This window comes from Desmodus rotundus, chromosome 13 (genome assembly GCF_022682495.2).
Source record: "Desmodus rotundus isolate HL8 chromosome 13, HLdesRot8A.1, whole genome shotgun sequence".
Taxonomy (NCBI): Eukaryota; Metazoa; Chordata; class Mammalia; order Chiroptera; family Phyllostomidae; genus Desmodus; species Desmodus rotundus.
The window spans coordinates 38,223,946-38,238,180 of NC_071399.1; the positions used below are offsets into that span (position 1 = coordinate 38,223,946).

Here is a 14,235-nt window from a genome sequence, read left to right on the forward strand (position 1 = left end):
TTCCTCTCCCTCTCTTTCTCCTTCCCTTACCCTCTCTCTAAAAATAAAATCTTTTAAAAAATATATAAAAATAAAAATAAAAGTTACACAGACTAGACCAGGGCTGTCAAACTCATTTTCACACGGGGGCCACAACAGCCTCGCAGTTGCCTTCAAAGGGCTGAAATACTTTAGGACTGTGTAAATGTAACTACTCCTTAACTGTTAAGGAGTTGAAATTACATTCAGCCCTTTGAAGGCAACCGTGAGGCTGATGTGGCCCCTGGTGAAAATGAGTTTGACACCCCTGGTCTAGAGGACAGGCTTTCAGAAGATGAGCAAAAGTACAGCATAGGGAACACGGTCAATAGTATTGTAATAACTCTGTATGGTGCCAGATGGATACTGGAAATATCGGGGGGGACATTTTGTAAAGTATATTATCATCTAAGCATTATCCTCCATACCTGAAACTAATACAAAATAATATTGAGTGTGAACTGTCATTGAAAAATTTTTAAATGACTGATTGACCTTGGGGAAAAGGGGGACATTTAGAAAAAAATACCCCCATCAAAGACTACCATTGTTTTACACACTTTAATATGATCCATAAACACATTTAGATAACTGGCTGAGGGACTGAGGTTAACCCAGTTCTGTTTCCCTTACAGTTCAAAAAAAGCATAAAGATAATGGGATTTTACCATGCAATTATTTTTTTATTCCTTATACTTATAATAAAGAAGTCCTGTACTGATTTGCAGGCCAGGTCCCCAGCAGGGGGCACACAAGAGGCAACCACACACTGATGTTTCTCCTCTCCTTCTCTTTCTCCCTACTTTCCCCTCTGTCTAAATAAGTAAACAGACAATCTTTTTTAAAAATTGGCACCCAAGGAAATCTCTAAATGAAAAATGAAAAGAACTAAAATTCAGAAGACACTTAATATTTCACTTACATAGTTGAACTTAATTGTATAATAATAGGTTCCAGGATAGTGTGCAAATGCAAATATATAGATTTAGACTCCTCATAAATTTAATAAATACAAAAATGTTTATATATATAGTTGGTTTAGAAAAAATGGGATAATCAATAAAATGTAATAGCATAATCAATAAAATATATTCAAATAAATAAAAGTAAAAAAAAAGAAAAGTCTAGACATCTTTTACAAACTGTCAAAATTCCAAATAAAGTTTTCCTAAATAACTGATATGCTTAATGAAAGAAATTTTATTATTACTTTTTAATGGAAATCTGTAAATATTTCACACTTTCCTTCTTTCTAAAGTCAAATGTAATACAAAACAGCTGACTTCTTTAGTGTGACTATGATTAGCAATTATTTTTAACACATATTTATGGAGTCCTCCCATGTATGAGGCAATGGTAAGACAGGAGGGAATTAGGACAATCAGGCTGGGTTCCTGGCCTCACAGAGCTTACTGTACAGTGGAGGAAACCAACAATAAGCAAATGAAATAATTATTGATGGTAATTTGTACTTGAAATGAATCAAAATAGGTTGCTGGGTTAAAAGAAGGCTCAGGCATCAGACTTTAATATTCAGTGAAGGCCCCTTGGAGGTGGTGGCATTTACATAGAAACATGAAAGATGAGAAAGATGTAGAGGAAATGAATTCTAGGTGATAGAACAATCCAGGAGAAGTAAACAGCAAGTATATCATATCTGCCATAGCCATTGTCTCATTCTGGACTCCCTCAATAGTCTTGTGAAGTAAGCACTTGTGGTAGGCCCTTGATCAGCAAGTACTTTAATGTCCTGGAATATATTCCAGATTCCCTATCAATAATGGAAGGCCAAGCTCTTGATAAACAGGTTAGAGAACACCTCTTTAGAAAGACTATATCAGTAGCTCTCAAACTTGAGAATGCAAGCCTTATTAAACAACAGATCACTGGCGTCTGACTTAGTAGGTCTGGGATGGGGACTAAGAATTTGCATGTCTGACATGTTACCAGGTGATGCTGACACTGGTCTAGGGACCACATTTTGAGAGCCACCAGTCTAGAGTTAAGAGGACATTTCATTTAACTCAATTCAGTAAGCAATGTACTAACTATATCAGAAACTGCAGAAAGCAAAAAAAAAAAAAGTAGTATGTCAAGCTGTCCTCAAAGGGAAGACAAAACAAGTAACTAACATAGGGTAGACAGAATAAGATAATGTCACAACAAGGGTTACAATTAAAAGAAGGAGCACATCAGGTCTAAGGAATCAAGAATGGGTGGTATCCAAGACAGAAGTTATTGAAGTGGGAGGACTGCCATAATCCAGACAGAGGAAAGAGCATGAGGAGAAAACAGAATCACTGGGGGGACGGATATAACCAGAGAACATCAAGTAGTCTAGATTAGAATATAAGGGTATGATTGTTAGTATAGAGAAGCACCCCCAAAATTTCAGGACAAGGTCATAAAAAATCACTCTATGAAGTAAAAAACAGTAAATACAGTATTTAATACATTAAAATAGTCCCCCAAGAAAATAATTCTATTTAGCAGAAGACATAGAAATGTGTTACAGATTGAAACTAAATTCAGAATGATGTTCACTCAAGACCAGAGTATATCTAAAAACTCTGAAATTTAATCACCAAAGCAGCCACTACCAAATTCGCAGCCCTAATATGTATGGTACATAGAAAGTAGAAAAAACTACTAGGATTAACTGGCCTACTGTACTGTAGGGAGGAGTATTTGTCCTGGGCAGCCAACAAAAGAATTCTGGTATCTCTGATATTATATTTATCACTCTAAATTAATACAGCAACATTCTTATACTAAGTTTAATATGAGTTTGTTCTGTAGAGCCTATTCATCTATAGAAGAACTATAGAGAACTCAAGAGCAATTTAGTAGAATGTATTTTTACACCTTCAATGACAAGAATCAGATTCTGTAATCCAGCAGCGTAATATCCTGCAAGGCTCTTATTTCCTCGAAATATTTTAAATACAACCAGTACATGTAGGACAACAGTGGAAGGCCAATCTGCATTTGTTTTGAATGATGCTAAAGAATTTAAGCAAGCACTACAGGGCTCTTTAAAAAGAAAGAGATCTATTAACACTGCACATTAAAAAGATTTATCTGTCTTTGTGACCATTATGAATTGGATTGGAGAAGACCAGTGGGTGAGGTTTTCCTTAATGCACAGTCCACCTGAGATGCACTGCAGTAAGTTGTAGCAATGGCCACGGTGAGGGTATATATTATATGAGTTATATCAGGATAGAGCAGAAGTAGCTATTCTCTGTTAAGCAAAAATAATGAGTTAAATAACAATTAGAAGAATAAAAATGAAATACATGAACATTAGTGTACTTTTCAAGCTATCCAACTAAAAAAATGAACCTAGACTTCGCTGGCACATATGTTGGTAACTAAGTGAACCAATAGTTTGAAGTTACTTGAATAATAATAAGTGAATAATAATAGTAATAATAATAATGGTAAGTAAATAATAAGAAATGAACCAATAGTTTGAAACTAATGTTGACAACTTCTAGCACAAACTTTTATTGTAATTGCATCTTTGAAAAAAATACGACAATGCATATTAACAGTTACATCCGCTAATTTTGTCAAAATCCCTGGATTCTGTTTTTATTCCATGAATGAGTTGAGGGTCCAGTGGAAATGAGAATGTCAGCAAGAACAGGGAGTTATAACATCAATGAAGCACTGCCCCAGGAAAGCTTAAAGCCTATTGTGGAAAACAGGCCTAACAGTCCTTTAAAAATAACTGAAACAAAAAGAAGATATGTTTCAAAGTATTTTTTAAACGAACAGTAACAAGTGGCAATGATTTTCACTAATGCATATCCCAAAGACAAATGAGAAAGCCTATTTCTGCAGCTCTTTCTTCCACAATGAGAGAGAACAGAAAAGACTTTTGCTTGACACATGTACAACTCCTCCTCTGAATACAATCAGAAGTCCTAGGGTAACCTGTGTGAGGTCACGGGGCATCATATACCTAATCAAAGGGCTACTAAGGGTAGTTCCTGTGATCTAGGAGCTGAACAGGCACATTAAAAAGACTCAACAAAATATAAGGCTGCATATGCCAAATGCCACAGGACAGGCACAAATAATCATTACTATAGGAATTAAGAGGAATCAGCTTCTGCCCTGGCTTGTGTGGCTGAGTGGATTGAGTGCCGGACTGCGAACCAAAGGGACACTGGTTCAATTCCAAGTTAGGGTACATGCCTGGGTTGCAGGCCAGGTCCCCAGTAGGAGGAATGCAAAAGGCAACCACACAATGATGTTTCTCTCCCTCTCTTTCTCCCTCCCTTCCCCCTCTCTAAAAATAAATAAACAAAATTTAAAAAGAGAGGAATCAGCTTCTAAAGTGACTTCTAAAGTCACAGAAAAAGATTACAGATAAAGTAGGGATTGCCCCGGGCCACTGACTATTGAAAGAAACAAGAAAATTCCAAGGAGACAGAGGCAAAGCAATCCCCCTTCAGAAAATACACATAGAAAAAGAAACAGTGAGGAGTCAATGTAATTGGAAAATGAAAACAGGAATAACACTAGCAAAATACAGCATTAAAATTTAATGAAGAAATTGCAGCAACCACTCCTTTCCCCTGCCAAGAGGGGAAGATGAGGAGTGTAAGTAGTTAACCCAACTCCTCAAATGAGTCTTAGGTTTATTGGAAAGCATACCCTTTCTTAGTTTCATTAGTTTCAATTGCTTGATCAATTTTTTTTATACTTTCATGAATGTTATTGTATTTTTTCCCATCAACATTTAATCCCCTCATACTCCCCTCCCCCCACCAATCACCGTACTGTTGTCCATGAATCTTTTTTCCTTTTTCCTCAATCCCTCCACCTCCCAAACCCCACATCCACCCATAGAGAGCGTCATCCTGCTCTCTATGACTCTGTCTCTATTTTCCTTGGTAGTTCAGTTTGTTAATTAGATTCCATATATGAGTGAAATCATATGGCATTTGTCTCTCTCTGACTGGCTTATTTCACTTAGCAGAATGTTCTCCAGGTCCATCCATATTGTTGCAAAGGGTAAAATTTTCTTCTTTTTTTACAACCAAGTAGTATTCCATTGTGTAAATGTCTCATAGTTGTTTTATTCACTCATCTCCTGATGGACACTTGGGCTGCTTCCATATCTTGGTGATTGTAAATAATGCTGCAATGAACATAGGGGTGCGTATGTTCTTTCAAATGAGTGTTTTGGGTTCCTTCAGATATATGAGGTCAGTCCAGAAAGTACCCAGCCATGTAGTATGAAAAATAGACACATTTATTGAAAAGGTACAAGATACAAGAAACATTGTACATAGGACAATGACACCTCAGTCCCCTTCAAAGTGGGCACCTTGGGACCTCACACATTTCTCCCAATTGCCATCATCTACACCATCGTGTTTTCCTGAATCTCATCGACACTGAAATCTCTTCCCTTTCAAAGGTGATTTTAGTTTTGGGGAAAGCCAGAAGTCATAGGATACCAAGTCTGGGCTGTAGGGGAGCTGAGCCACCTGGGTGATTTGGTATTTTGCCAAAAAATCTCTGCACGAGACATGATGCATGAGTGGGCACACTGTCATGATGAAGCTGCCAGTCATCAGTTGCCTATAGCTGCAGCCTTCTGAATCGTCTGAATAGTTTCCATGGAGCAATGTTCAGGCTTAACGCACAATTTGATGCATATTCGTTGCTCTACTTGCTCAGTCATTTTGAATGTGACAGCCACACAGTACAATGCTCACTCAATGCCTCCACTGACTAGTACAGTGCAGTCATCATTGTTCACACATGAATATTCCAGTCCACTCTGCTTGGAAGCCCAGTTACATCAATGTCACGCAAACTATTTTTGTGCTTTAATAATGGCTGGACTTTTTCCAGACAGACCTCATGTTACCAGAAGTGGGATCGCTGGGTCAATTTCCTGATCAAATTAGTAAGAGAGGTATGTTGACAGTCTCACTAAAAACAGAAAAAACTACTAAAACACCATTTAAAGCTGCCCTTTCCACAGGGACAGACCCCTGCTCAGAATTCAGTCAGTAAGAATAAAAGCTAACATTTATTGAGTCCTCAGTCTATGTCAAACAAGGAGCTAAATGTATTAGAAACATGTCTCCTTTTATCTTTATCTCAGTGACCCTTTGGGGAGGGTACAAATATGGAAAGACCAAGGTCTACACTGGCCTCAGTAAGTGAGTGTCTTAACTTCTTTGTTCAAGATCATAAAACCTGTATGTGTAGAAATCAACATGTGAATTGCAAATTTACCTGACTTGATATACCTGATATAGGACAAGAGAAATATATCCTCCTCTATGTTCAATCGTTAACCTTGGGAAACCATATATCCTCTCTGTTGACAAAAACTGTCCCCTTGACCAAACTTTATTTAGGCTCCTCTGAGCCCTCTTCTCAACTAGGCTTCCATTTATGGCTTCTGGCCCATCCCTGCTGAATTCAGTTTTAGTAAGATTCCTACTAAGTCAATTTAAATATTAATCACCTTTGATATATGATGAGATATTATCTCCCACCCTTGAGGTCTAAGCCCTTAACTTCCTTGTTGCAAGAATCCTGTTAGACCAATTTAGCAAGAATTCTACTACTCTTAGTACCTCCTCTTAGTAATTCTCCATCCACTGACCCCTCACTCTCCTAGCTGTCCATAATTCCCAGCTGCCTTTGTTGCATTCAGGATTGAACCCACTGTCCCCCAGTGTGATACCCTTATTACAATAGTCTTGAATATAATCTTCCTTATAATTTTAACATCAGAATAATTTTTCTTTAACACTGTATTATAACTTTTGACTTGTAAAGTCAAAAGATTATTGTCAAATTAAAAAGTGAAAATTATCAAATAATGCAAATTGTTTAAATTAGCACCTAAAACAATCCTTAAAATCAACTCCGTTACTCTCTGTTATGACCAAGACTATTCTATAATAGAACTCCATCACTTTCATAGTCCATCTTCTTATGTTATTATGCAAGTCTAACATCGACTATTTTAAAATCCTTTCATTCCCTTTTAGGAAAAGAAAGTGCAAATTCCATGCTGCTTTCTGAAAGAGTTTAATCAGCATACATGTGTACATGCATACACACACACTCACACACCCTATGGAACCAAATAATACAAAAAATGAACTAAAGTAGTATTTATGATATGCCTTAAAAGCCTAAAAACTCTACATGCAAAGATGAGAAGAACTAAAAATATTAAACTGTATATTGAAAAGTGCCCTATAGATTAGTATTATGATTTCCCCTTGGATAAAGAGATATAAAAGTAACAGATTGTGCTTAGCATTTACATAATCAAAATAACTAATCTTTGAGATGGTCTAAAGCAGGGGTGTCAAACTCATTTTCATCAGGGGCCACACCAGCCTTGAGGTTACCTTCAAAGAGCCGAATGTAATTTCAATTCCTTAACAGTTAAGGAGTAGTTACATTTATACAGTCCTAAAATTACATTTGGCCCTTTGAAGGCAACCTCGAGGTTCATGTGGCTCCCAGTGAAAATGCGTTTGACATCCCAGGTCTAAAGCATTTATGTGCATGTGCATGTACCTGTGTATAAATCTTTTTTTTTTTAATTTTTTTTCCATTGCCATTTAGTTCCCTTATATCCCCCTCCCCACAACAATCACCACATCGTTGCCCATGTCCATGAGTCCTTTTACCTTTTTACTTGATCCCTCTACCCGCTAAAATACCCCCTATAGTGTGTATAAGTCTTCTACATGTTTACCTACCAGTTTCTCCAGCTGTTTTATTCTTCCCATGAGGTTTATATAGAACATATGAGCATCCTTTCACATGGAAGTGGTCATTTATTTGTCTAAACCACCTGAAAATAAAAAGATTTCCTCATAGCAACAGTTCCATAACAAAGATGGCACTATTGCAATTCTAGAGAAATTCAAGCAGAGCCCAATTTGGCATATCTACTAAAGGCTGGGGTCTGGCAGCTGGATACATAGTTCACTATCGACACACATCTACAGCATTATTATCTAGCAGAACTAGAAATAAGATATTGTCTCTATGTGAAGGCTTCATACCTCATAAGTGTTGTATTTCCAGTGAAAGGGCCAAACCTAATATCTTCAAATGGGGGTTGAAAGCCCAAAATATGTAATGCTTCTTCTTGCGTAATAGGTGGAAGACTACAAAAAGAAACATTGCCTTTCATTTTACAATTCCAACCATATGCAAATATAACCTATTTCAATATTAATATGTCTGTCTGATTTGCAAATAATTTCAGTAATATTTTTTATTTTTATTTTATCAAACATAATTTGTGCATATATTTGTAGCTAATAGGCTTAAAACAAAATGTAGCAGTTTTTTCTCAATTTAAAATAAATCTTTAAAAACCTTCCATTATGGAAAGAGCAACATCGTATACCTTAGAGTTTAGAGATACCAATAAATTAACATACTTGCCCTGGCCAGGTAACTCACTTGGTTAGAACACTGTCCCCATAAGCCAAGGTTGTGGGTTCAATACCCAGTCAGGGCACATACAAGATTAAACCAGTGAATGCATAAATGGGTGGAAAATTGATGTCTCTGTCTCTCTCTAAAATCAATTTTTTTTAAAGTAACATACTCACTTTCCAGCTCCCATTGTGCTATATAAGAAATTCCAACAAGAAATTAATGAGGTGATTCCACAAGAAGTCTTATATTGTGGTCGGCTTATGCAGTACCTGCGAAAAGAAGACTTTTTTTCACTTGAATGAATACAAAATAGGCATATAAAAATATAACACTCATGGCAGCTAAAAGTGTTAAAATAATGAAAATTTTGATCATTTAACCAATACAAAATATTTATTCACTTAAAATATTTTCATATTTATTAAATGCATATAAATGCATCACAACAATAAATCATTTATTTTAATGAAGATAGCTAAGTATGACTGACTACTAGCTAAAATGGATGTTATCCAAGCCAATGAAAAAAATCATGGTATATAAACTTAGACACCGACTACTAAAATTCCAGCGCAAATTCCTAGTTGACCTGCATATGTGATTATTTGCAACTTCAATTCCAAGAGTTCTTTATATATTCTAGATATTAATCCTTATCAGATGTATGTATAACCTACAAATATCTTCTCCCATTTTGTATGTTGCCTTTTCACTTTGTTGACTGTTTCCTTGTTGCACAGAAGTTTTTGTTTAAGTTTTATGTAGTCCCTTTTGTCTATTTTTGCTTTTGTTATTTGTGGTTTTGGTGTCATATCCCAGAAATCACTGACAAATCCAAAATCATAAACCTCCTCTATGTTTTCTTCTAGGAGTATTATACTTGAAGGTCTTACATTCATGTCTTTAAGCCATGTTGGGTTAATTTTTATGTATGATATGAAATAAGGGTCCAAACTTCATTCTTTTGCATGTGGATATCTACTTTTCCCAGCACTGTTTTCTGAAGAGACTGTCCTCCCTATATTCTGTGGTCCTGGCTCCCTTGCCAAAGATATTTTTATTCACATTTATATGAGGGTTTATTTCTGGACTCTCTATTCCATTCCATTGGTCTATGTCTATCTTTTCTCCAGCACCACACTTTTAATTAATATGCCTTTGTTTTATTTTTTAATATATTTATTGATTATGCTATTACAGTTGCCCCATTTCCCTCCCTTCACTCCACTACATCCTGCACACCCCCTCCCTCCCATATTCCACCCCTACAGTTCATGTCCATGGGTCATACTTATAAGTTCTCTGGATTCTACATTTCCTATACTATTCTTAACCTTCCCCTTGTCTATTTTCTACCTACCATCTATGCTACTTATTTGCTGTACCTTTCCCCCCCTCTCTCCCCCTCCCACTCCCCTGCTGATAACCTTCCATGTAATCTCCAGTTCTGTGGTTCTGTTCCTGTTCTAGTTGTCTGCTTAGTTTGCTTTTGTTTTTGTTTTAGGTGTGATTGTTAATAACTGTGAGTTTGCCGTCATTTTTATTGTTCATATTTTTTATCTTCTTTTTTCTTAGATAAATCCCTTTACCATTTCATATAATAAGGGCTTGGTGATGATGAATTCCTTTAACTTGACCTTATCTGAGAAGCACTTTATCTGCCCTTCCATTCCAAATGATAGCTTTGCTGGATACAGTAATCTTGGATGTAGGTCCTTGGCTTGTATGACTTCAAATACTTCTTTCCAGCCCCTTCTTGCCTGTAAGGTCTCTTTTGAGAAATCAGCTGACAGTCTTACAGGAACTCCTTTGTAGGTAACTGTCTCCTTTTCTCTTGCTGCTTCTAAGATTCTCTCCTTCTCTTTAATCTTGGGTAATGGAATGATGATGTGCCTTGGTGTGTTCCTCCTTGGGTCCCAGCTTCTTTGGGACACTCTGAGCTTCCTGGAACCCTGGAAGTCTATTTCCTTTGCCAGAGTAGGGAAGTTCTCCTTCATTATTTGTTCAAGTAAGTTTTCAATTTTTTGCTCTTCCTCTTCTCCCTCTGGTACCCCTATAATTCGGATGTTGGAACGTTTAAAGATGTCCTGGATGCTCCTAAGCCTCTCATTTTTTTGAATTCTTGTTTCTTCATTCTTTTCTGGTTGGATGTTTCTTTCTTCCTTCTGGTCCATACCATTGATTTGAGTCCCAGTTTCCTTCTCATCACTATTGGTTCCCTGTACGTTTTCCTTTGTTTCTCTTAGCATAGCCTTCATTTTTTCATCTAATTTGTAACCAAATCAGCCAATTCTGTGAGCTTCCTGATTACCAGTGTTTTGAACTGTGCATCTGATAGGCTGTCTATCTCTTTGTTGCTTAGTTGTATTTTTTTCTGGAGCTTAGATCTGTTCTTTTGTTTGGACCATTTTTTTTGGTCTTGGCGCACCTGTAAAAGAGCGGAGCCTTAAGTGTTCACCAGGGTGGGGTAATGCTGGTCGCTGTGCTGCGACGCTGTATGTCGGAGAGGGTTCTGATAGGGAGCAATGGTGCTTGTTCCACTCTCTGACAGATTTCAGTCACTCCCTCCACTACCCACAATCAAATTGGGCCCCTCTGGTGCTGATTCCCAAGTGGGTGGGCTTGTGCACTCTCTAGACTCCTGTGGGTCTCTCCAACGAACTCTCCTGTGAGGCTGGGAGTTTCTCCTGCTGCCACCTCAACCCCCACGGGTATTTTCAATCAGGGGTTTGAGGCTTTATTTCCCCACGCTGGAGCCTTGGTTTGCACAGTCTGCTTCACCTTCCACTGTTCCTCCAGGTTTATCTATGCACGAATGTGGGGCTGCAGGGTCCGCCAGCCACCACCTTGTGGGGTCTGCTAGCTGTGGCCCGGCCTACCCCATTCCACAATCCGCCACCTCGCTGGGTCCACCAGCCGACCTACTGCCATGAGTCCTCTCTGCCCCAGCTTCCTGTCTCCACTACTGGTCTGGATGAATGTTTCTTCTTTATCTCCTGGGTTTTCGGACTTCCATACAGTTTGATTTTCTGTCAGTTCTGGTTGTTTTTTGTTTTTAAATTGTTGTTGTCCTTCTTTTGGTTTGTGCGAGGAGGCACACTGTGTCTACCTACACCTCCATCTTGGCCGGAAGCTTAATTATTACACCTTTGTAATAAGTTTTGAAATCAGGAAGTATGTTGCCTGTGTTCAACTCTTACAGTCACCACTACCCTAGAAATTCTCTAGAGCAGTGTCTTCAGCTAGAAGTTGGGGAGTAAGATAATCAAATGGCAATAAGCATGCTCTCTCCTTCTGCAGCCCTCCCTGCACTTCTGTAGTGTTGACCTTGATTCCACAAAGAACACCAAAGCTTCAGTCCAGGTGCAACTTCTCACACCCCTACATCTAATCAAAGGGTCAGTGGATGGTTTCAGGACTGTCAGATGAACTTTAGAGAAACCTGTGTTTGAGGCCATCAGTTTATGCAAAGAATTTGATAAATATGGTTTGAGCCTGTGGTTTGGGGACTTTGCTATTTCTCTGTTTCAATAAGGACAGAGTTTTCCATTTTTCATCTAGTTATTGATTTTATGGGTTTGAAGGACCCATTGAAAGACCTCCATCCCCTCAGATTTCCTCTCCTTACACCCAGCTTTTCAGTGAAGACTTTTGGTGTTCATTAGTCCCTGTCATGGTGTTTCTTTATTCATACTCATCATCTGACAAATTGCCTCCTGAAATATTTTACATTTTCTGCTTAGTCCCCTCTCTCAACTAGATTTTGAACCTTAAGAGAACAAAGACTATGTTTTATGTATCTCTATATTCTCAGGCCATAGTTAAGGACCCAATATTTATTAAATAAGTTGAAAAAATCTAGTATTTCTAAAACCTCATATAAAAGACACTTAAAAATTTCAAATAAGAGATTAACAATTTTATAGCTATCATGAATTAAACTTTCTTTTTTTTCGAACAGGAAATGTATTTTAAAGTAATCAAATATACTTAGTTGATAACAGAAAGCTCTTCTTGTTAGAAGAATAACAGTAAATTTTTTAAAATAATAGAATTTTGAGATATCACCATTTCACAACAAGGATTCAGGCAAGGATCATCAATAGATTTGGCTCAAACCACTAGGTAAAAAGTTGATAGGAACAGGATACTGGCCTAATGCCACTGTCACCCCACTGATAAGTTGATGGTTGCAGAGGGAAAAAAATAACTTGACAATGTGGGCTAAAGCTGTCACCTCCTAAATCCAGTAATCACTCTTAGTATCTCTAATGCTGGATGACGAAATATTATGCATCTCCAATCGTGATACAACACGAAGCAACCCAGGATCTCTTAGGTAGTATTTTTGTATAAAATGCCCAAACCAGAACCTAGTCAAGTCTTTATATCTAACTTCCAGTTTTCAGGAAACACTGAGGTCATATAAATGATTTATACAACTAATAGGAAAAAATCAAACAAATCCAGAAAAGAGGACATTCTACGAGATATCTGGCCAAGCCCTGACCAATGTGGGTTGGTTGGTTGGGCATCCTCCCACAAAGCAAATGGCCATCCCAGATGGATTTCCAGTCAGGCCACATGCCTGGGCTGCAACTTCAGTCCCAGGTTGGGGTGCAGATGAGAGGCAACTGATCGATGTTTCTCTCTTACATCAATGTTTCTCTCCCTCTCTTTTTCCCCTCCCTTCTTTTCTCTTTAAAAGTAAATAAATAAAATCTTTTTAAAAAGATATCTGGCCAAGTCTCTTCAAGTCAATTTCCTAGAATTAAAATGGGGGAGAGTGAGGTAGAAATGCCTCTCTTAATCTAGAGAGACATATGGGCTACAACAAGCAAACAAAAACTATCGTTCATAGTTGGGTCCCACTTTGAACAACCAGGCGTGAAGACATTTTCAGAATAATCTGGGAAGTCTAAATTTATCCCAGGAATTAAGTATTGCAATGGTATTGTGGTTAAGGAAGAAAAAAATCAATTTTTAGAGGTTACCATCGTCTGAGGTCTAATACTTTCCGCTGTTTAATATCTTCAAGAGGAGAATACTGAGACCACTCCCTTTGATGTCTTCCTTTTTTATCTGAAGTTTTTTTCTTGGAAATTTGTTTCTTTACATTGCCTAGAATATAAGAGTATAAAATAAGCAAAATGCTTAAGATGAAGTGAATTGCCAGGACAATGAAATTAATTATGGGGCAAAATTAAAAAGTAACTGCCACTAGTCCTAAAAATGATACCTGCAAACATATTGAAGAAATATATGTATGTTCAAAAATACTGTCCCATCACCCTGGCCTGTATGGCTCAGTTGGTTGGAGCATCATCCTGTAGACTGAAAAGTCACAAGTTCAATTCCGGGTCAGGGCACATACCCAGGTTGGGTTCCATACCCAGTAGGGGTGCATAGGAAAAGGCAACCAATGGATGCTTCTCTCTCTCTCTCACTCTCTTTTTCTCTCTCGAAAAGCAATTAAAAAAAATGTCCTCAGGTGAAGATAAATAAAAAAATACTCTCCTCCCTTAAAGAGAGAAAATAATAAAATTAAACAGCCAGGAATGTTATTTCCTATCAGATTTGTATATTCCAATTCCTAAACTACTCACTTAGCTAGTAAAAGAATCACAAAATCTTTAATTTAAAAAATCAAATTACCAACAGTAAAATAATAAACTAACCACTTTCTGGAAAATGAATCCTTTCTATAAAACCACATTAATGTAACTCTATTAAATAGTAAAAACAATGGATCCACTAACACAA

General features: G+C 37.4%; 1 protein-coding gene across 5 annotated transcripts in view; it reads right to left on the reverse strand.

The window, feature by feature from the left end:
* Positions 1-14,235, reverse strand: part of BIVM (basic, immunoglobulin-like variable motif containing) — a 74,895-nt gene that overhangs the window by 43,510 nt on the left and 17,150 nt on the right. For 3 of the 5 annotated variants that reach the window (XM_053916434.1, XM_045186601.2, XM_045186599.2), the window contains 4 exons: positions 13,467-13,593; positions 8,646-8,741; positions 8,088-8,192; positions 7,779-7,873 (listed from right to left, as the gene is read on the reverse strand). In XM_053916434.1, coding sequence (XP_053772409.1) covers positions 7,779-7,873; positions 8,088-8,192; positions 8,646-8,741; positions 13,467-13,593 — 423 coding nt within the window. Of the gene's footprint in view, positions 1-7,778; positions 7,874-8,087; positions 8,193-8,645; positions 8,742-13,466; positions 13,594-13,711; positions 13,996-14,235 lie in introns of those variants that run through there. The other 2 variants (XM_045186600.3, XM_053916433.1) reach the window with 2 other exon arrangements.